This window comes from Otolemur garnettii, unplaced genomic scaffold, assembly GCF_000181295.1.
Source record: "Otolemur garnettii isolate 467f Iridium unplaced genomic scaffold, OtoGar3 scaffold00111, whole genome shotgun sequence".
NCBI lineage: Eukaryota > Metazoa > Chordata > Mammalia > Primates > Galagidae > Otolemur > Otolemur garnettii.
The window spans coordinates 920593-943515 of NW_003852506.1; the positions used below are offsets into that span (position 1 = coordinate 920593).

Sequence of the window (22923 nt, forward strand, 5' to 3'; positions counted from 1 at the left end):
AGGTAGTATTATGCTTTGGTTTCTAAATAGTCATGTGAAAGTTTGTTAATTTGCCTGCCATGGGGAAAAGAAATAGCAATTACAATAAGAGCCCAAAGGCCCCCAAACCAGGTGCTTTGATCAGACTCGGGACACCAACCACTATTTGCTGAACAAATTGAAGTCTTAAATCTTACACTATCTAACCAATATGAATTCTGGCTTCTCCAGCGCTAAGTAATTTTAGTTTCCTCATTTCCCTTTGCTTTCCCTGCCTGGATCTCATGCTATAATTAGCCTCGAGGTTGGAAGAACTGGCTGCAAAGTTCAGTACCAATTCAGAATGTTTTCCATTATTTGACCAAACCTCGAATGCTGAACATTTCTAACATTCAAAGAGGGTTTGTTTAAGTTTTCCAGTTATACCCTCCTGGTTTCAAATGCCACCAGAAACAGAAAGGCCAAAACTCTGAAAGGAGAAACTATTCCAAACAAGCTCTCTGGCCCAAGGCAGGCCTGAAGGGATCCAAATGCATCTGAGAGGGGCAGCCAACCCCCAGTGCCCAGAGAAATGGAGCCTCTGGAACCGGGGCGGTTTGGCCATTAGCAGTGGATCTGAGTTAAGGGCAGGCCCCTTCTTTTGGAGCAAGTAAAGGGCATGACGTCATAAGACAGTGGTTGAAGAGAGGGGCCAGGTATCCCTTGGGGAGAATGACACCCCGTGGCTCGACGGTCAGGCCACTGCAACACCACTGCTGTGTGACCTGTGCTGTGCATCTGGAAGAGCTCACAGGGTTAATGTTTCCAAAGTGCAAACTAGGTGAAAACTGGGAGTCTGATGTCCTTGAAGGAAAAAGGCCTTCTGTTTATGTACACGGGGTCACCAGCTAGACAGATGGAGCACACGGGGAGCCTCTTTGCTTTTTGTGTCAAACCTCAAACTATAAACTGGACCCAAACATGGCACTTGAGATCCAAGTGGCAATCCAAAAAAATGCTACCCTGGCAGACATGAGCTGTGCCTGCTGTGAGTTTCTGCTGTCTAGAAACATCCAGGACTTACAGAAGATGTCAAGTCAACAAAACAAAAGTTTCCAAAATCTCAAAGGAAAAAGACATCTCAGAGAGTACAAACAATTGCCATATTATTCTTTCTTTACTAAATTCCAGCATATGCAAGGCCTCCCTTAGAGCAGTTCTTCTCAAACTTTAATGTGTATTGGAATCACCTGGGTATCTTGTAAAATTACACATTCTAATTCAGGAGGCCTAGAGTGGAGGCCCAAGATGCTAAATCCTAACAGGTTCCCTGGTGATGTCAATGCTGCCGATCCCCGGTCCACCTGCAGAAGGCAGAGCAGTTTAAACTCTTCCATTTGGAACAATTATCATTAGCAGTTCTTCCCATCGGTAGGTAGCGTCCAAGTGCCGGGTTGCTCCCAGTGCCTGCCTTTTTCCTTTCTATTTTCCTTTTGAAATCTGATTTTCCCACAGAACAATACATCTTCATCTATGGAAGGTTAAGAAATAAATGCTGAAATTCATCCTTGGCTATTAAAAAAATGGTATATGGTGGCTTTTTTTATCTAGAGAAGCAAGAAATTTGTGCAAAAACAGGGCTATTTTGTTGTGTGGGTGCCATCCCTGGTATCCAGGAAGGATCTTTAACAGCTGGGCCTCTGGAGCACTCCAGTTCTTTCAAACCATTGCATTTGCCAAGAGCAGGTCATGTTCATTCCACAAAGCTTCGAGGTCTATATGCCAGGTTAAAAAGTCATCCCTGAGCTCACTGTTGGCACAGCATGGAAGTTTCGGGAAAACACCTCTCTTAGAAAATAAAGATTTAGAATAGCTGGGCATCCTGGTGGGCACTTGTACTCCCAGCTATTCGGGAGGCTGAGGCAAAAGGATCCTTTGAGCCCAAGAGTTTGAGGTTTCTGTGAGCTATGATGCCATGGCACTTTACTGAGGGCGACAAAATAAAACTCTGTCTAAAAAAAAAAAAAAAGGAAAAGAAAGACAATAAAGGTTTAGGAAAGAATGGAAATCTATGCCACACAGAGATAACTGAGGAGCACTGTCCTTTTGGGATGTTAGACTGTCATCCAATGTGGACGGTCCACTTTTGCTTCCATTTTCTGGCCAGAGAATCTACTTTATAATAGACACACAGGGTTCAGGGACAGCACACAGTAGTCATGTAATGCAAATGCCTAAGAGAGAATGTTTTAATTGGATTAGACTGCTCACAGACGTCTATGCATTAATTACAGAGTTACGCAACTATGCATCTTTCAGCCTTTGCTGGAATTTTTATAGGGCCATTAAAAAAGACTCCTGAGAGTATTCTCCCCCTTCGGCCCATAGCGGCATTTAGAAGCTGTAGCCAATCTGAGTGAGGATGAAACTGTCATTCAGCTGCTTGGCAAAGCCTCAGTCCGCTTGGGTACAGTTCTCAAACCAGCAGCCCAGAGTTTGAGTCACTTGCAGGAACTAGGACAGACGGTGAGGGTCAATGCACAAACGTGAAGAATCCTCAACAGTTCTAGGTAAGATAGGATTAAGTATTTCTCTAGGCGGTTCATTGATGACAGACGTGCCTTTTTGTCTTGGGCTCCTAGGGAAGTGGTAAAGCCAAGTTCACCAGCAGCTGGCTGAGACTTCACTTATTGTCGTGCCCAGAAAAGCCGCGACTGTTGCCTCACAGAGCTGGGAGGTTACGCCGCTGCCGCAGAGGCAGTTAACCCCACCAGGGAAAGCAGTCAGAGCCAGCTTGCAGGCCTTTCTACTCTGCCCCCTGGTGCTCCGTTGAAACCCCAGCCCAGAAGGTGACAGCACAAGGTGAGGCTTCAGCAAGTCCCGGCCTTAGAGCAGTCTTTAAACCCTAACCCATCCTACCTACAAAGACCCCACTAGCCAAAATATAGATCTGGCTATAGCTAGGCCCACAGAGAAAAGCTGAGAATCTGGGCAGTTAGCTGATACTTCCAAGCCCTCCCCTAAAGCATCTGGACACCTAAGGGTAAAAGCATCCAGGGAGTTTCTAAAATGAAATATCTGAAGGATTAATCTCCATCGCCTCTCGAATTGCTAAGTCATTATTAAGTCTGAGTCGACTCTGCTGTGGCAGCTGCACGCTACAGCCCTCGGCTCTTAGAACCTTTCCAAGGACTATTCAGTGTGGAAGAGAAAAAAAGAACCTATTTGGGGTTTAACCGGGGCTTGACTTTATTAGAGAGAGTGCTAGCACGGGAGCATAATGTTAATTATGTTAACACGGGATGTGCACGGAGAAGCGATGTGAAGTGTGCTTGGACAGTAATACGCTTCATAAAAGAAATACAGCCATTATTATTCTCTTAAACCCCTGCTAAGTGTCAACATATGGCAAGTTAACTTCTCCCAAGTCTAAGAGAAAGCAGTCTCTTAAGTTTCAATTCCTGCTTTAGTCAAAACAAGAGTAAGTAAAAATTGTATCTATTCCTTTTGAAAGAACTGTGCCATTGAGGGTAATACTGTCGTGCATCTTTGTGTGTGCAAAATTAAGTGCATTAAAAAAAAAAAAAAAACCTGATAGTGTATTCTGATAGTTCAAACTTTCCAAAGTGCCTTTGCCCATTTTTGCAGCTTAAAATCCAGGCTTGGCATTTAAAGCCATCATCACACGGCTTCTCTGGCGTGTGTGCGTTGAAACTTCACGTGTACAGAGTGCCGTGGAGTGCCTATGTAGCATGGACCGAAATAAATAAGGTAGTTAATAGGAAAAGAAAATCTTTCTTAATTTTCAAACTACAAAAAGAATGGCATTTTATTTGTCAGCAGGTAAAACCAACAGGCAGGAAAAAGAATGGTTTGCAAAACCAAATGCAAAATTATCCCGTTTTTAGTCCCACAAACAGGCATGTCTTCCTAAGGTAGACAGGGGATGCGCTGTGTCATACTCACAAGTCGGCCCCAGGAGAAAGGGTTTGCCATAAAGAAGCATCTCCTGGTCCCCCTGTTGATCGTGAACTCTTAGTGGGCTAAAGGTCTAGTTTTATCCACAGGTGTCAATTAGCCTACAGATTGGGATTGAACTAGAGAAAGGCAGTAAGCAAACCTTCCTAGGCGAAAGCAAAAATAAACAGTTGCGGAGTAACCTCTGCGTTTTCCCAACTTACAGAAATTCTCCTTTCTTTGTCTTCCACGAGCTTCCTAATTGGAGTGGGTATGTGTTTAGAGAGCACTGTGATTTTTCTCCCTTTACTGAGATGTGTACTAAAGATGTCCATTCAGGGAGAATAAAACCACATAATTTGGGTTTTATTAACATGCTTTTTTTTTTTTAATTTCAAACTAAAATGCTTTCCTTTTCCCAGGCTTTAAAACACCAGTGGTAAATTGTCAGACCCTTTTAGGGTCAGACTCTCACCAAAACATTCCCGTTTATTTATTTTCCCTTTTATAGTTTTGCTTATGCCATTGTAGTCTTTACCAAGGGCTGAGCTCTCCTTGAGCTGATGCCTGGCTTTTTAAATGACGGGGTCCACATCCTGCCCAAGCAGCAGTTCGATGCCAGCGTTGAATTACTATTGAATAAGCAGCAACGAATTCTTTATCAAAATAATCAGTAGTTCCAAAAACCACAAGTAACAACAACAGGAGCCGAGTTGTACTAAATCAGCAAAGACCATTGAGATATAATAAGAGAGTGAGTCACTTTTTTCTACATTCTCCTCTCTTGCAAACTCTCCTGGGCTATTTTCTTGCACGGCCTGGGGGAGGGCAGGTGGAGGGAAGGAAGGGCATTGCTCAGAAAGAAAAAAAAATTGCCATCCCTGATGTCATGTGACCCTCAAGAGCCAATGGAGATGGGCGGTGGAAAGGGGAACAGTTAAATTTGTAATTTGGGTTGTGTGAAAACTTCTTTGGGCCTCATAAACAACCACAGAACCACAAGTTGGGTAGCCTGGCAGTGTCAGAAGTCTGAGCCCGGCATAGTGGTCAGCAGGCAGGACGAATCACACTGAATGCAAACCACAGGGTTTCGCAGAGTGGTGAAGCATCGTCAGCCCACAGCCGAGGCGCTCTGCTGGTTTTTTTTTTTTTTTCCTTAATCTTTAACAATTTGAATATTTGTTTTCACAAAGGTACATTTTTTTCCTAGGGCCTGGGGAGTCCCAGAGGTGGGGGGGGAGGGCAAGAGAGATGCAGGGCTGTGGGGGTGAAGTGAAAACAGTGACCTTTCTTGGTTTTCGCTCCTAAGGTAAAAGAAATCATTGAGTCCCCCGCCTTCAGAAGAGGGTGCCTTTTCAGGAGGAAGCGATGGCTTCAGACAGCATATTTGAGTCATTTCCTTCATACCCACAGTGCTTCATGAGAGGTGAGTACGCGCTGGTCTTTTAATGTCTCCTTCTGCTCGGCTTTGCGTGTAATGAGACGGGAGCCTGGTTCGCCCCGGTGCAGAGAGGTCCCTCGGTGCCTGCCGGTCCCCTGTCTGTTTTGTGGGCGATTTCAAAGTGAGGCGTATGATTACAAGGCTATTGGGTTACTTATTCATCAGATGGCAGCTCTTCAGAAATGTTTTCATAAATAGTCAGTTAAGCTGTTGGAGCACTGCGTCGGTGCGTGAGAACCTTGTCAAGTCTTAGTAAGTTGTGCTGGTCTCATTTAAAGTCCTAGAGATTGGAAAGCTTGCATGAAGCTCCCTGGGTTTTATTTTGCCGTCCCTTGCCCAGAGTGACTGTGTCTGAATTATCCTTTACTCAGCATGCTGTGTGGCCCAGAATGCAGCCTGCCCTGGGGCTCGGCAGACACTCGCAGGGAGCCAGGAGGGCTGGTGCCAGCGTGGGGTGGGGGCAGGAGGCGGGGGCTCACTGCTGCACCTTCCACCAGCCCCGGACCGACCACAGGGTCAAAGTGGCCACGTCTCCAAAAGGCAGAGAGTGCAGGAGCTGGGCAGACTCGGTTAGGTGAAAAATCATCAGGATGAGGCTGTGTTGTGCTTTTCCTTGTAGCCTCAAAGCCAAGAGGCAACTGGCATCTTTCAAGAGAGCAAGCAAGCAGGTTGCAGCATAGAGAGGTCCCTCTTGAAAAGAATGATGAAGTTTCCTAAGTCAAGCATTCTCATAGCTTAAGTCATTAGAGAGCAGATTTACAGATAGGAACAGCTAAGGTGGAAAACCTGTCTACATTTTTGCAACCAGCCTCTTGAAATGTGCAGAGCTGTGGTTGAGCCCTGAGTCTGTGTGGGAGTGTGGGTGTGTGTGTGCCCACACGCACACACGCGTGTGTCTTTTGTGTATCTTTAGCAGTAAAGAGGGCCATGCTTAAACCAACAAAATAACATGAAAATGTCAGGACGGCACAGCAGTGTGTCAGGGCTCACACTCTGACCGGTGCCCAAGAAGTGTGGTCTGATGGCTTGGCAGAGCTGGGCTGCAGTGGGGTGCGATGGGGGAATAATTAATTTTCTTCCTACAAACTCTCTCGAGCACCCAAATAGTATCTGTGACTCATTATTTATTCCTACAGCCAAGTGAGCAGGGGAATGCAGAGGCTTGCCAGCCACTTTGTCGCAACAAATGCTATTGTGAATGCACAGAGCTCCTGTGTTTCTGTGTCAGTCCCCCAAATTTAAAAATTTGACAAAGATGTGTGTCTGTGTGTGTTGGGGGTTGTTGGGGAAGATTTAAGGACAACGGGAAGAAAGCAAGTCATTACTACCAACTCCAAGCTTCACATGAAAGCGTTTCCAAGTGCTTCTTTACTGGCAGCCGAGGGAATTTCAGTGAAGTTGAATCACGGGGACACGTGTGAGTCACTCATCTCTCGGCACCCTTGGGCTGGTGCAGCAGAGACACTGGCCACTGGTGAGAGGCTGCAAACTGCTGCCGGCTGCCTTTGCTCTGGGCTGCTAGCAGGCGGAGGAAGCAATATGTGTAGAATAACAGAGAAAAGGCCTTCCTGCCTTTACTCTGCTTTCAATTCCCCCCTCCGAACATGGATTGTTTCCTATTTTATCAACCCAGGAAGGCAAATTCAGGAAATTTTTAAACATTCGGTGTGTAGTGCTGGCCTTTGGAGCTGTCCTTACTGGCCAACAGCAAAGACAGTGAGAGGCCACGGTGACATGTGCAGGCTCCAGGAAGTGAAAGGAGCCAGCCCCTAACAGAGCCCCACAGCTTCAATCTGCCTGCCGCAGGTGTCCCGGGGCCGGTCTGGAGTGGGCCCTTGCTCTCACCAACACTCAGAAGAGCTCTTTGGAAAGGCCTGTTTCCCTCCTTCCCCTCAACCAAGGGAACTCAGGGCCCTCCAGAACCTCTAACTGGATAGTGTACGTATAATACTGAGATCGAATCTCAGAGGGCCGTGTGAAATTTGCCAGTTTCATTGTTGGTTCCATCCAGGTTGGTTCCATCCAGGTTGGTTCCATCCACATAGAGGTTTAAATTGTCCAGATTAACTGTCCTCATCACTCATCCGGGCCAGAAGTGTGGCAAAATATCATTCCATTTGGTACCATGTGGACATTGCCTGATAGTACAAGAGTCACCATTGTCACCAGCAAACTGCCGCCTCCCCCCACCCCTAGGTGTTACCCTGTTCCCACAGCCGGGCCACTCGCAGTGGTCAGTGCGGTCATCTGTCTCTGCCTGTAATTTATGGCCTGCGTTCCCTCCCTAACTGTCAGTTAGGAGCTGAAGGGGAAGGCAGCGTCTTGTTTTCTTCCTGGGATGGGACTTTATCAGTCGGTTCAATTCTCACAGAAGGAAACCCGTAACTTGTTTTTAGCCAGATACCCATGTGGAAATTGGAGGAAAAGAGGGGAGTGGAACCAAGCAAGCCATTGTTCCCTTCCTTGTGAGTGGCAGGCCAGAGTCCGCGAGACCGGTACTCGAAATGAATGTGGTCTACCACGGAGAACACAGCCCTCTCTCTATCACATGGCACCAGGTTCTCGTTTCATTTGCTTAGACAAAAAATTATGAAAGTGTAAAATGCAATTGAACTTCTCTGGAATTATCACAGGTGGTTTGCAACATAGAATTCTCGCCAAACCCAAACTTTGATCCCCCCCAAAAGGTGCAAGGTGCTGGCAAAAAGCACCTAAGCAGACGTGGAGAGGAAGAGCTCGGCAGGCACAGATTTGTGCAGAACGCCTCAGGTAGCCTTGTTCTTAGAAGTGGCTTAGTGGTCTGCGCAAAGCCTGAGCACTCACATGCCTCTGCGTTCCTAGAACCACAGGTAAAAAAATCACGGCGAGACTGACTCCCAGCTTTCAGGGGAGTCTTTCAAAGGGGATTGCGCCGCACCAGGCCGCGCCTCTGAAGGGTGCTTTTCTGGAAGCATCAGTCTGCCACTCTTTTCAGAAAAATATTTATGAAGATACTTCTTCTGGCTTGACGGGAGATTTCAGATCACAGAAAGCCGTAGATTGAACTATCTGTGGCGTCAGTCACGGTGTGGAAACTGTATTATTTTTCTAGGGCTGCCATAACAAAATACCACAGACTGGGTGGCTCAAACAGAACTTTGTTTTCTCACAGCGCTGGAGGCTGGAAGTCTGAGATCAAGGTGTTAGCGAGACTGACAGGTTCCTGGTGAGGCCTCCCTCCTTAGCTTGGGGATGGCTTTCTTCTCTCACGGTCATCCCTGAGTGTGTCTGCAGCCTAATCTCCCCTTCTTAGAAGGACACCAGTCAGACCTCAGATTGTATTAGGGCTTATCCTAAAGATTTCATTCTACTGTAATTGCCTCATTAAAAATGCTGTGTCCAAATACAGTTGCATATGAATCTGGGTGGGAGCAGGGGGCACAGCTCAGCCCCTAATGATGTGTCTTAACCCATCTGACTCATCCTGCCCTCCTAAGAAAGCCGGGGACAAGGCATCCCTCCTGGTTGTTGAAGAATCAGACCCTAGTTCCTCCTTTGTGAGATGGAGTTTCACATCTGAAACTGTCCACACATTGTGAAACTATGAAAAAAAAAAAGGTGTTAAAAACTATTTAAATTTATAATCATGTCTTTGCCATCTAGTCTCTTTGCACGCTAAGAAAATTTTGAAAAATGACAAAGTAATTTCCAAATGTTCATGTTTTAAAAGAACAAAAAGCAGTCCCCCCACCAAGAAAGCACCTCGTTGGCTCTGCTTCCTGGGGCAGTATTGTCCCTCTGTGTCAGACTAGATTCACCCAGGAGCTCAAATTACTGACTTGAATCAGGGAGGCTTGTGCAGGAGGCCCCACAGGTGCTAACCCACTGAGCACAGGAGCAAGGAGCAACCTGTAACAGAAGCACCTTCAGAACAGCAGCCAACCCCGGATCTCAATGACAAGAAGCCTTTTAGAGATTTGGGGAGTCAATGAGAGTAGTGGGGAGATTCCTCCATTTTCTTGAAATAGAAGATGGGCTCAGCAAAGATGTGGCCCTTTACTGAGGTGGGACACTGGAGCAGAGGAGGTCTGCACGGCTGCCGCACACTCAGGCTGTAAAGGAGAGCCCAGGGCCTGGGGGGGGCGAGCCTGGGCAGGTGCAAGGGCCCCTCCTGCTAGAACAGGCAGTAGGAGGAGGTCTGAGTGCAGAGCGTGCTCTGACGACAACGTGGTGGCCTTTTATTTCTTCTTTCTGGCTTTAGTCAAATGGCATGCAGCACTTCTCTCTTGACCATCAGTTTCCTCATCTGCAAAGTAAGGACAGCAGCAGCGCCTACGTTCAGGCAACTATGAGACAGAATTAAATGATGTGTGCAAGGCACTTAGCCCGGCCATGAAAAGCAAACAGGAAATGTTAACTGTGGCCACCAATGTTCAGTTACCAAAGATGGCAGTTGGCTAACCTCTGTCTGCTCTAGGACATCACAAGAGGCTCCCTGAAGAAAGTGACGGGGAAGGTGGGCAGGAGAAGAGAAGAAAGAAGGGTGGTCTGGGCCCTAGGCGCAGCTTGTCAAAGGTTGAGCTACAGGATCCTGCAAGCGGCATGGAGGCCAGGAGCCTGGAGGGAGTCGGTCTGCCTATTGGCTTTTTAGCAACAGGGCAGCGCTCCTTTCCTTGTAAGGACCCACAAAGAGAGTGGTGGACAGAGAGTGGGAGCTTGACCAGTGGACCTTATTGGCTAATTGGGTCACGCTGTAAGTCTCAAGTCTGGTGTGAACTCAGAGGGACAGCAGGGACGTCCCTGCTCACTGAGAACTGCTGCTGTAGCTTTAATTTCTCAAAGGCACTTAAAGAAAAAGCCATTTTCCCCAGGTTTGGGGGATCTGAGAGATGCCCCCACTTGTTAGCGACATTTGTGATCCTGCACTTTATCAAAGCCCAGAAGTGGAGGCAGCTTCTGTTGCTTGTCTAGTTGGGGGCAGGAGGGGCGGCCCACGCAGGAAACTCAAGCAAATGTTCAGTTTCTCAGGTAACTTCCTAGTGACCTAGATGAGTCAATAAATGTCTTTCTGTCTTACCCGAGTTCTGCAAAAAGGGCTAATAATGTTCTAGACAAGGTCGCCTCTGAATTACCAAGTTCCTGATGGAAATCTTTGAACACACAGAAGACACACCACCCGTCTTCTTAGCTAAATGACATGAAGTAACTTCTCTATAACATTTTAGTTTCTGGTAATATATAGTTACCTTGCCATTTCTTACCACGTATCAGACTTCTTCCCACATTTTCTTAACTTTTTTCCCCAACTCTTACTCTTTAGAACAGGCGTCCTCAGAGTATGGCCCCCGGGCCACATGCGCGCTCCCCCACCCCACATTCAGCACCCCCCAGGACATTTATCTGGCCCGCCAGGTGTTTTTGCCGCCACTCCCTGTCCTGCTTAGCAGTCCGGCCCTCCAGAGGTCTGAGAGAGGGTGAACTGGCCCCCTGTTTAAAAAGTTTGAGGACCCTTGCTTTAGAGAAATCTTTAATACCTGCCTGAACAGATATTAAAAGCTGTAATACTGCAATACTTTTTTCTGAAGCTAAGATGATGTTTCTTTCTTGGTTAGCCCACCACCAAATATAATAAATAGAATCCCCCGAGTGACAGAAAGGGAACATTTGCTTTAAGATTTTCTGCAGACCATGAACATAATCAGCGAGAGCTTTATGAGAACCCAGGGTGGCTCCTGAATACAAACAGGGTTCAAAACCTCATGTCACCTTCAGCATGCTGGCAAAGGAAGGACGGCCACTCCTCAGATCGGCATGGCTCTGCTCTTTGTTGGAGAGACACATACTCTCTTCAGCTCTCTGCATCTCTGTCTTTCTTTTTCGCCACCTACTTTCTGTCTCTCTCTCTTCCTCTGAAAACACTCAGCGATGCCAGAGAAGAAGAAATAAACGCTAGATCCAGATCCCAAAGCTGACCGGAATGATGCATTTTGATGCAATGACAGAAAGATACTTAAGCTCTTGCTCAAGTTGATCCGTGAGGACTGTGTGTGGGTCCAGATAAAGGAGAAGTTGGCAGTGGTGGCTTAAGCAGAACAGGATTCGTCTGTAAGGAGGACAGTGTTTCAGGAGGGAGTGGCACCGAGTGATCAGTGGAACTTGGACATGTTGGTGTTTTTGTGCCACCATACTGAGCCCAGGCAGAGATGGCCCAAACCTCTGATCTGTCCTAGCAGAAAGGACAGGGGAGGACTCACCCCTTCTCCTTTGGGGCCTGGTCTTTTAAATTCAAGAAGGGATGCCCTCTTCTGCAAGCTTCCACTTAGATGTCATTAGGCCAGAACTGTGTCACAGCCTTGGGCCGGAAGAAGCCTAAAGCTCCATGGAGTTGTCACTTTTCAGCCTTTAGAGCAGAGGAGAACAGAGAGAAAGGTGACTAGGAATGAACATGGCATGAGCCCGGTGCACCACATCCCAGACCTGGTGATGAAACCCGTTCCCAGGCAGGCTGTGCTTTCTAATGCAGCCAGGCTTTGGAAACACATGAAGACAAGCTCTGAGCTCTTCCTTCAGTCCTCTTAAGAAACTGTGGATGGGTGCTGAGAGTGGATAGTTAGTCTTATCTCACTGAAAGCAAAACAGAATGGCATGGGGCAGGAGCTGGTTACATGGGTCACACCGATTTTTACTGTCACAGCCCCAAATCACACCTAGTCTTTCACTATGTTGAAATGAGCACAAGATAAGCAGACAGCCTGGATCTGTGGGAATGTCGCCTGCTGATGCCACCACACCCGGCTGGGAGGTGGAGGTATCTCTCAAGTAGCCAATTCTTTTTTGTCTTTCTCACTCTTTTGAATTCTCAAAACTCTATCACCCCAAACCCTAAAATACTATTTTTCACTTTTCAAGAGGATCCTTTTCTACAAAATGTCTTGAGTGAAACTTCCTATGAAATGGCCCTCCTTAAATTTACCTAAAGATATTTTCATCTTCAATAGAAATATTCAAAACAGTTAATAACTAGATAATAACCTGCGATCTAGGGTATGAACAACACTTACTCTTAACTTGCGTTTTTGCAAGTTACAGATTATTTTTGCTTTATAATTACTGGCTCTGTCTACTTCCTGAGTCTGGATGAAAATCCCTCTCTGAGACAGTCAATACCTCCTTACCAAAAAAAAAAAAAAAAAGGAAGGAAAAAAAGTCTTTATTCAGTTTTTCCCTTGAAATAAGAAATAATGTAAACCTTTCATTTTGTTTTGCTACAAGGTCAATGTTCATTTAGAAAACTGTTGATATTGTTGTACACAACATAGCTGTCCTCCCATCTCATGGTCCTTATGTGTCTATTTTTGGGTAGACTTCTTTTTAAACAGTAGATCCCCCCACCGCCCCTGAGCATTTTAGGAACCCCAAGTGGAAAAGGTCACCAAAAATAGAAATCTCAGTTTACTGGCTGGGCTTACTCCATGGCTCCACTGATTTCAAGACTGACACTTCTTTGTGTAAACGCGAAGCCTGTGTTAAATCGATTCTAAGTCAAAGACTCAACGCATCTAGTCTTAAAGCCACGTCCATTGCGGAAAAAGAAATATGCACTCTAACATTGTGTGAAGCTTCTACTTTTCCTTCTTTGCCAGCCGTCTGGCTTTCACTTCCGGTCTCTTGGATGTCCTATGTAGAGACTGGGCCTCCTCATGAGAAACTTTGCTGGGGACAGATGGAGAATGAAATGATGAGATGTGCATGAAAGATCAAATAGCCTGAGAGCCACACTGCAGAGCCCCTTCTGTTACTGCCACTTCTTGGGAGGCATATTGGTCTTGATCAGCACTCATGTTCTTCTGAAAATATATAGGATTTCGGGGAGGGGTTTTATTAGTAGTAGACCCTAAAGAAAGATCTAGAAAATATTACAGCAGTCAGTGCACCAGATAGGGGGATGATAAAAGAAGCAAACAGAATTCAGTTAGAATTCTGAACACACTGCAGGCCATTTCACAGTCACGTCTCATTGTGGGTGAATTTTTTCAAGCAGCCTAAAGGTGTTGGCAGAGGCGCTGTCATTGCTCAATGGAGGAACACTTTGATTTTTCTATGCAGAATTTTACAACATATGTAGCCTTCAACACTTCTTCTTATTATTGACTCAGGATGTGCAAAAAGAGAATGTAGGTTAACTAAAGTACGTTGGTTTGGGCAACATTTCTTCCAGGAGCAGCTTTAACACCGACCACAGTTTGCTGCACTTTCTTACTTCTGTTTGCACTTTGAACTCTGTGCCCCAGGCCCCTCGTTCCACACCATCTGCAGGCTGCATCTGGGCAGCGACATCCAACTCACCAATAGTCGTGGCTGAACTTGACACTTACCCGCTTTGAAAGTATATAATTTATAAAATCTGAAACCACATATGTGTATGATACCCATGCAGTGGTCTGAAGGAAATTTAAGGAAAGGAAAAATAGTTCTATCCTTCAGGAATTTTCTCTCTTCTCTCAGCCCTTTTGATAATATGCTGGAAATGGGTGAAAGTAAAATAATGTAGGCATGGATGGGGGATGAACAGAAACTCAAGCTGCTATTTTATTATTATTGAATCTGCTGTTTACAAAGATGAGAATGGCTTTTGCTCCTGAAGTTCTAGAGGAGAGCAGCAACGTTAGAACTTAAAGGAAGACTAGGAAGGGGACATAAGAGCGTACTCCTATGAGGAAGTATCAATGCCGGCGATGGAAATTCTGCTCAACTGGCAGTCATCCCACACCATGACTTTAGATTTTTTTTTACAGGCTGTATTTCCCATATGCTTCCCTCTAGATTGTGTTCAAACAAAGAAATAATTGTGTCACAGAGGCAGATGAATTTATTTTAAAAAACAAATGAACTATGAGACCTATGAACTATGAGACATTGTCCCATATGATGCTTTGCAAGTTTTATGTCTGTGTGTATACATGCTTTGTGTGCAGAGAGACAGAGAGTTCTATAGTTTCACTTGGCATCTAAAATTGAATAACTATATATACCATATATTGTATATATTATATATACCATTATAGTTGTATATATTTAGTATTTATATATGTGTGTGTGTATATATATATGTATGTGTATAGTATATATAGTGTTCAGTATATATAGTCATATATATTTAGTATGTATATATGTGTGTCTATATATGTATGTGTATGTATATATGTATGTACATATATATATATATATGTACCAAATGGCATATATGTATACCAAATATATACAACTATAATGGTATATATTTTATAACGTTCAGGAAAAAAGATCCAAATTTTCTGGCTGGAGAGATTTTAGACATCTCTCTCCCCTAGACACCAGAGAGAGTCACTTGTTCAAGGTTTCACAGCTGGTTAGAATCTGAGTCAGAACCAGAAATCATGTCTTCTCAGCTTCTGTCTCCCAGCGTTTTACAGACACTGAATTTATGAGGCTGATTGAATTCAGGAATCCAAATACTTAGCAGACACTTCTAATCCTCCTCAGTTACTCTGCCCTGGTCAGAAGCATGGACCTCTGCAGGCTAGATCCTGTCCCCTTGTGAAAACATGAAGTAAAGTAGAGCACTCTGCGTGCACCCTGACCTGTGAACCCCCCTGGGCTGAGTTAGGAATTCGGCTGCCTACAGGAGCCTCTCCACCACCAGTGCCCCTCAAATGTTCTCCCTTACCCCTAAACCCAGCACCACCTTAGCAAAGCACCCAGCATGTGCCCGCTCGCCTCTCTCCTTAGGCAACTTCATGGTTAACCAGGTTTGTTTTGATGGGTGTCTATGAGGAAATCTGAGCAACCACAGGAGCAAATGTGCACGCCCACGGAGAGGGTGCAGAGATGGCCTCTGCCAAGGCTGTCAGACTCCAGCTCTGGAAGAAGCATAGGGAAGTAGGAGGAAACCAGCTTTCTATAAAATTTGAACCCCGACTACAATTCCCTTCAGGTGTATGTGTCCTCACAGCACTCTTGATTCAAAGGTCTTAAGAGAAATGATGGCCTTTCGATCTCTTTCTTACACACACACACAGACACCAGGATTTAAAATCCACATGCCCAATGGAATCCACTGCAGCTTCTTCCCAGGATGTACTGAATTTCACAGAGCATTCCCTGGGTGCGGCAGGAACTGCTGAAATGCTGACCGTCAGCCACTGTCAGCTCTTGATCATGCCACGTATCAGTGAAAATGTGTCTGGCATGCTCACAATCTGTGCACAGTTACTTATTTGTAAACTATGATATAAATATAGTATATGTGTTACGAAATATATCTCCAAAGAGAAATTAAAATGTTATTTAAAAAACATAAGTTAGAACACTTTTTCCTACCCTTCCATGGGCTCCACCATTTGAATCAGAAAATTCCCAGATGCCTACACATGTCATGTTTCTGCCCTCCAGAGCATGGCTTCTCTTTCCTTTCTCTGCTCTCCAGAACATGGCTTCTCTTTCCCATCTGCAAAAGGAACTGGGTCTTTTGATCACTGTCTTTGATGGGTGCCCAGGAGGTAGAGAGGCCTGAGCACAGGGTGGAGTGGGAAGTGGGAAACTCTGGCTTTGGAATCGGGTGGTGGTTTCCAATCTGTCACCACCATCCACTGTCTGTGAGCTTGAACGACTTACCCAGCTTCCCAAGCCCCAGATTTCTAATCTGAACAATTTCTACTTTGTATGGTTGTCAAGAGGACTCGAGGTAAGATAGGGAAAGCAATGGACACACAGAGGAAGCCAGAGAGTGAGAGGTAGCTCCAAAAATACCATGAAGGGTGTATCTGTTCCTGGAGATGATGAAACATCTACATCTCTCACTGTGCAGTGTGCAAAAGCGACACCTTAGTGCTCCCTGGCAGAAGGTCGAGCTTACAGATATTAAAACTGGTGCTAGCAACAGCTAGTGTTTCTCAAGCATGTGCTATGTGACAAGCATTTTCTTGCTGCAGCGCTCTAAATCCTCGCACAGCCATGTGAGCAGACACTCTCATTGTTACTCCTAGCTTGTTGAGGGAAGGGTGACATGCTGAGGCCAGGCGATCTGCTTGCAGTTAGGCTTCCGGGAAAGGAAGAAGTGTCACTGGTGCAGAGCCCACCCTCTCTACCTGTGGAGACAGGCAGATGTTCAGAATTTCAGTTTGGCTCATGCAGAGCTGAGCCTTATAGAGTTAAAGACTTACCTAAACTGCAAGCCGGGGTGAAGTTGTGGGATGGCCCCAAGCTGAGCACTGCCCACTGTCCTGGACAGCTTTGGTGACTCCGTGTACATTCAGCAGCTTTGAGGCCCCACTGTTGGTGTCGAGGCCTCCCCTGCCCACTCGTTTCCTCCTTACTTCCCCCATCAGAGCTGCCCCGAGGGAGATATCCAGGAGGCTCCCCGGCAGCTCAAAAAGAATGCTTCTCCAAGCCAAGAGGGCTCAGACTTGTTCACAGGATGGCAGAGATGCATGGGAGAGACCATAGCTAAATCTTCTTCCCAGAAAACCAGCTGTTTTTATTTATCATTCTCAGACATCATCAGGGGTAAGACTAGAGTGACACAAATTAGACACTTCCCATGAAAAGCTCCAGGTGACCCTGGCTCCCATGGTCATGCAAGGCTGGCACTGTACTTGTTTGACCTTGAGAGAGTGTCACCCTAAGTGTGGGTCCCTGGAGCTTAGTCCATCCAGCCGTAAGGAGCTATTACCTGAGTTCATCCTTCAAAAGTCTGAGGAACCCCCAGGAGCCAGCACCCTCACCACCCTGATGCCTAACTCTGACTCTGACCCTGACTCTTACCCCGCCCCTGGCCTTGACTCTGACCCTTAACCCTGACCTTGACCCTGGCCCAGGTTTTCAACTAAAACTCACATTAAATGCCTTATATTCACTTATTCCAGTGATTAAAATAAAAATTCTCCCAGAAGCAGCTGACTCAGACATGACAGCAGGACCCTTATCCCAGTAAGGACCAGTGTGCAGAGAGAGACACATGTGCTTAGTGGTGGGCTTTTAGAATAGTCTTTCTACCTTTCTTCAGAGACATTTGTCATTTCAAAAGTCACTTCACCTGTCCTCTGAGATCATTACCCTTTTTCAAGAAGTTGGGTTTGAGGTTTTCTACTTTTTCCCCCCTTAACCTTTATTTGTATAAGAGGCATTTCTCATCTGATTATTCTACAGTGAGTTGCCACAGAGTCACAGAAAGTTCCTTCCTTTCTCCATGGACTGTGGTGGAGGAGACAATAATTAACAGTTTTCTCTTCCCAGCACGTGGAGAGCTCCCTGCTGAACCTCCAGCCTCTCAGCCTCTCGCTGTTGCTATGCAAACATCTTAATGGGAACAAATTAAAGGGTGCACAAGCTAATTATTCTCTGCAATAAAACATAAGAAGATAAAATAATAAAGCTTCTTTGCTAAAGTCAAAGGAGTCACTTTTCCTCTAAAAAGTGTGTGATTGACAGGAAAATAAAAATTCCAAGGTATTCATTGGAGATTATACCAGTGATTTAGAAAAGACATTGTCTCTAATACAAGGTGGGGGGTAAGAGAATGAGGGAGTGGGGAGAAGGGAAGAAGGAGGACGTGGGTCACGGTGTATGGCACACACCTCTTGGGGGCGGGACATAATTATAAGAGGGACTTTACCTAACAAATGCAATCAGTGTAACCTAACTCTTTGTACCCTCAATGAATCCCAAACAATTAAAAAAAAAAAAAAACAGACAGAAAGAAAAGAAAAGACATTGTCCTTCTTCACACCAGGGCCTGAAACCCAGCTGCTCTCTGTCTCTCATCTGTCTTTCCTTGGGGATAGTGATCCCCACCATCACCTTCAGGCCTGACTTTGGTTCTCTCTGGGAGGTCCTGGCCCCCAGGCCCAGGCGGACAGCTCAGAGCAGCCTCCTCAGAGCCCCAAGCTTCCCGGGTTTCACCTCTGACATGTCAGTTTGGAGTCAAACACTTTATTTTCTCAGAAGCACTTGGAGATGTTTTCAACAGCCTCAACTCTCTGTTTCTGCACTGTGGGCACTCAGCTTAAAGGGGCAGAAAGCAGAGAGGGACCTGCAGGTGAGGCTGGACAACCCCTGACAGGTTCTTGGGAGGACCCCTCAGTGACACCCTGTGTCCCTTGCTCTGTGCTGGTGATTCTGGAATTCTGGCTGATGTACTGAAGTTGGTGGATGATTCAGTTATACTGTGGCTTATAAATAACGAGAACGACTAGCACGCACTCACGAGGAGCCAGGCACGTCACCCCTATCATCTCTTTTAATCAAAATCCTTATGAGATAGGTACAGCTACTATCCCCATTAGATAAAAAGAAAAACATATAAACTGGAAATGGTTCACCAGAGCAGTCCAGGCCATGCAACTTGTAGGAAGCAGCAGCCAGTTGGAGCCCAGATTATCCTTGGCTTCCTGGCTCCCATCAGCCGCTCCTGTGTCATATTGGGCGTGGGAGTGGGGGGTGCATGAGGCACAGCCCCCTTGTGTACAAATGCCAGCTCTGCCTTCCCTGCTGAGTCACCCTGGGAAGACTGCTCACCCTCTCTGTTCCTGCCTTTCCCTCATCTCTATGGTGTGATGGTGATGATGATGACCTCATAAGATTGTTGTGGATTAGAAACACACAGAATGCCGCCTAACACCATGGTAAACCTCGCCCATTTCGGCTCTCATCACTGCGTGTACTTCCCACCTTGATTTGCTTTTTTACTTGCAAACTGTTTTTGCTTGATTCCCCATGTTCTTCTTTACACACTGAACAAACCAAATCTAAAAAGCGAACCCTGAGTGTGTCACACCAGTGAATGCATAGGATCGCTTCATGGACCCCTGCAGATTGCAGTTCACTCCCGGTAGCAAGAGGCTGATGCTTGTGATGGGGTGTGGAGTGTGGAAGAGAAAGTCCCGGCTGAGTGTGGGGGCTCAGCTCTGGCTGTGTGTGCCCCAGTCCTGTGATCTCTATTCTCAAACACCCTACCTGTGCCTGAGATCTCTGGGCTTCCAAGTTGTAATTAAAAGGCTCTGTGCAGACTGAGGATGTCCCCTTCGCTAACAGCAGACAGGGTTTCTCTACCCCACCACTGTTGACATCTGGAACTAGTCCATACTGTGCTGCAGGACACTGTCCTGTGTATTGCAAGGTGCTAAGCAGCATCATTCGCCCCCCGTAGACACTAGTGGCAGCCCCACCATGCCCTCCAAGTTGTGACAACCAAAATTACTTCCAGACAGTGCCAAAAAGGGGGTCAAATCTGGAGTGGTTTTCTGGAGAACCACAGCTCCAGAAAAGCCTTGGGAGCCATTATGCTTTTGTTACTTCCCATTTATTTAATGGCCAAGAAAATTAAATGACGTCGTGATTTTGACCTTCGTCAACATCTTTGTGTCCCACACACCTAGTCCGAACACCACCTTTCCTGGTCCTGGTCCCACGAAGTCCAGGCACTCAGCCACATCCCCACAGTTAAGAGCAGAGAAGAACACACAGCCGTGACCCGACCTACTGAGGGAGACAACCAGGGATCCACATCCTGGGATTGCTTTCGGTGGAAGGCAGGCCCATGAACTGCATCTCAGGGAGTTTCTTTGAGGCAAGAAGGTGAAATTAGTGATTTCTGGAACAATACTTTCAGATTGCTTGGGTTGATGTACACAGTGACTGAAATTTTGAAGGGAGAAGCTGTCCCAGAGGAAGTAGCCTCATGTGGAACTTTATGGGCTAGGAACTGATGGTGGGTGGGGCCCTGTCCTGAGTGCTTTGCAAATAGGAACTCCTGCCATCTCTGTTACCTCTACGGTGGGGGAAAATTAATCTCCTCATTTCAGAGACTGGTGATTCCTCCAAAGTCATACCCTGGGAAGTGGAGGGCTGAGCTCACCCCAGCCTGGTTTTGGAGCCTGGGTGCTTGTCCATAACACAGGGCATTTTCTCAAGACACTGTCTCCCAGAGACATTGTGATTGAGGCATTCTTATCCTTTGGAATAAATTTAAAATGATTAATCTCAGTCTCTAATTACAGATGTTATGAGAAGCAAGGTGAGGGCTGGGTGATAAAAGAGCTTTTAACTATTCTTAAACTAGCTTTGAAAGGCATAGTACTGTGATTGTGAACACTTCCAGTGCCTGATTTCAAATAATTCATTTTCCTTCTCTTTTCATTATAGAAACCATCAGCATATCTTTGATGAAGAGTTTTAAAAATCTAGGAGGAACATAACCAAAAATACCAGATAGTGATGGATTACAAGGAACAATAGATAATAGAAGATTTGATCAAAAGCTTCAGAAATCCCAATGCCTATTCACTTTTATTTTCCTATGTGTTATTTTCAAATCTTCATCCTCCTTTGAACAACTTGCATTTCTTCCATAATTCCTGGTAGTGATCATTAGTGCCTACAGTGTCTCCAAGGATAGAGCTGCTGTTCAGTCAAGGAAAGTTGTTGTGCAGGTTACAAGAATTGAGACCTGCATTTGCATGGGATGTTGTAAGGGCAGAGAACAGACATGGTTGACACACCCCATCCGTGTTTGCTCCCTGAAGCAGTGGGACTACCAGAGCAACACTGACAACCAAGTCTTCCAGGATGCCCATTGGGATCTCAGGCAAAGGGTCACACTTTACTTTGGGCTATGGTTTATTCAGTTCACATAGCTGCTGAAACACTTGCCAAAGCATGACTCAGGCTTTCGTCCTCATAAGTATATTCTCCCTGAGTCCCTGAGATGGGGCCATATGTCCTTTATTTCTTTATTCAGAGCAGCTGGCAGGATGTGGGCACTCAACAAATGTTGGATGGGTAGAAAATGAATGGAGAGATTGATAGATGGACAGATGGATGGATGGGTAGATGGACAAATGAATGGATGGACAGGTGGATGGATGGGCAGATAGATGAATAGATGGATACATGGAAGAATGGTTGGATGGGATGGACAGATGGATGGACAGATGGGTGGATGGACTAATGAATGGATGGGCAGGTGTATAGATGGAAAAATGGATGGATAAATGGACAGATGGAAGGAGGGACAGAGGGACAGATGGATAGATGGGCAGGTGGGTGGATGGATGGAGCTCCACCAGCTCTATGCTTACTATGTAGGCACAGAAACCCCAATAGGCGTGAGCAAAAGTGACCACAGTCATCTCCCCACACATACACACAGCCACAACAGGAAGCAAATGGCTGGGGCCTCAACCCAAACTTGACTCCCTCCTTGCCTTCTGTGATTTGCTAAGGGTAAGAAGCCACATGGGGGATATTAGAGCAGAAAAGAGCAGACAGCATGAGGCTGATTCGATTTCAATCCAAATGGCGTCAAGCCAATCATCCTACAGGTGTCCCTTGTGGGAGGCTGGGCAAGTGTATAAGGAGAAGCACTTGAAAAACACCATGTCAAGGGACTTCTTTCTGTTCGTGAGTTGACTGGGTTGTGCTTTAAATTTAATGCCTATATGGAAAAATAAATGTCTAGAACCAAGAGAATTCCTATAATAGGACTGAAGTTGGGTGCATTTCCCATTGGGTCACTTTTAAGTTATCAATCAAAGCTAATAGAAAGGATGCCCTCTAGTGTGTATTCCTCTGGTATCTGCTCTAAGAGATCTTTTCATGGAAAAATTCAACACTTCAATTTTCCCTCATCAAAAAAGGGGAAACAAAACCTGGGAGAACAAAAGAGGTTTGGTAAATACCTTAGAGTAGATTTTTCGTGAAGTTCTCAGTCTCACCTAACTTGGTGATGTCTCAGGAAGCTGAGTGGGTTCAGAGACTGTCCCACTGGTCATCCAGCCCTTTGGGTCAAGCACCCCTTTTTCCTTATGTTTTAACTTAGGGGAAAATCTTCTGCAGTGAGACTGGGCAGGTACTGTTACATGTGCATGTTCCCCTGGCATTTCGAGGCTCCGGCATCTTTTGAACAATCTTTTGGCCCTAGTCCTAACCACCCTGCCCACTCCCCAAAAACCCCTCTGTACCTAAATCCCCCTCAGCTAGGCCTGGGCCCTGGTCACCGAGAAGCACCCACCTGTGCCAGTAGCCACAGGCACATCCAGTGTTGGGCCTCCTCCTTTATGCCATTCAGGAATGTTCCTTAGGGGAACCTCTGCCCAAATAAATGTTTCCATTTTTAAATTTGTTTATTGACAGAGAAAAATCATATGTATTTCTAATATGTGATTTTTGTAGATTCAGCCCTTTTAGACTCTACATGTAAGTGAGATTATGCAGTTTGTCCTACACATGGCTTATTTTATCTAGTGTGATGAACTCAGGTTCGTCCATGTTGTGAATGACAGGATTTCTTTCTTGTTTAAGGCTGACCGATATTCCATTGGGTTTATACACCAGCTTCTCTTCATTCATTCACCTGTTGATGGGTGCTTAGGCTGATTCCTCATCTTGGCTCTCATGAATAATGCTGCAGTGCACAAGACGGCAGATAATTCTTCTTCAACATACTGATTTAATTTCCTTTGGCTACTACGTACCCAGAAAAGGAATTTCTGGATCATATGGTAGTTCTCTTATTAACCTTTTTGAGGAACCTCCATACTAATTTCCATAAT

General features: G+C 45.7%; 1 protein-coding gene across 1 annotated transcript in view; it reads left to right on the forward strand.

Annotated features, from left to right (window-relative positions):
* The first annotated feature begins 4895 nt into the window (after positions 1-4895).
* RUNX1 (runt related transcription factor 1) overlaps positions 4896-22923 on the forward strand; it is a 236554-nt gene continuing 218526 nt past the window's right edge. Inside the window, exons 1-2 of the mRNA XM_023517438.1 lie at positions 4896-5015; positions 5225-5341. Coding sequence (XP_023373206.1) covers positions 5284-5341 — 58 coding nt within the window. The 5' untranslated portion in view covers positions 4896-5015; positions 5225-5283. The remainder of the gene's footprint in view (positions 5016-5224; positions 5342-22923) is intronic.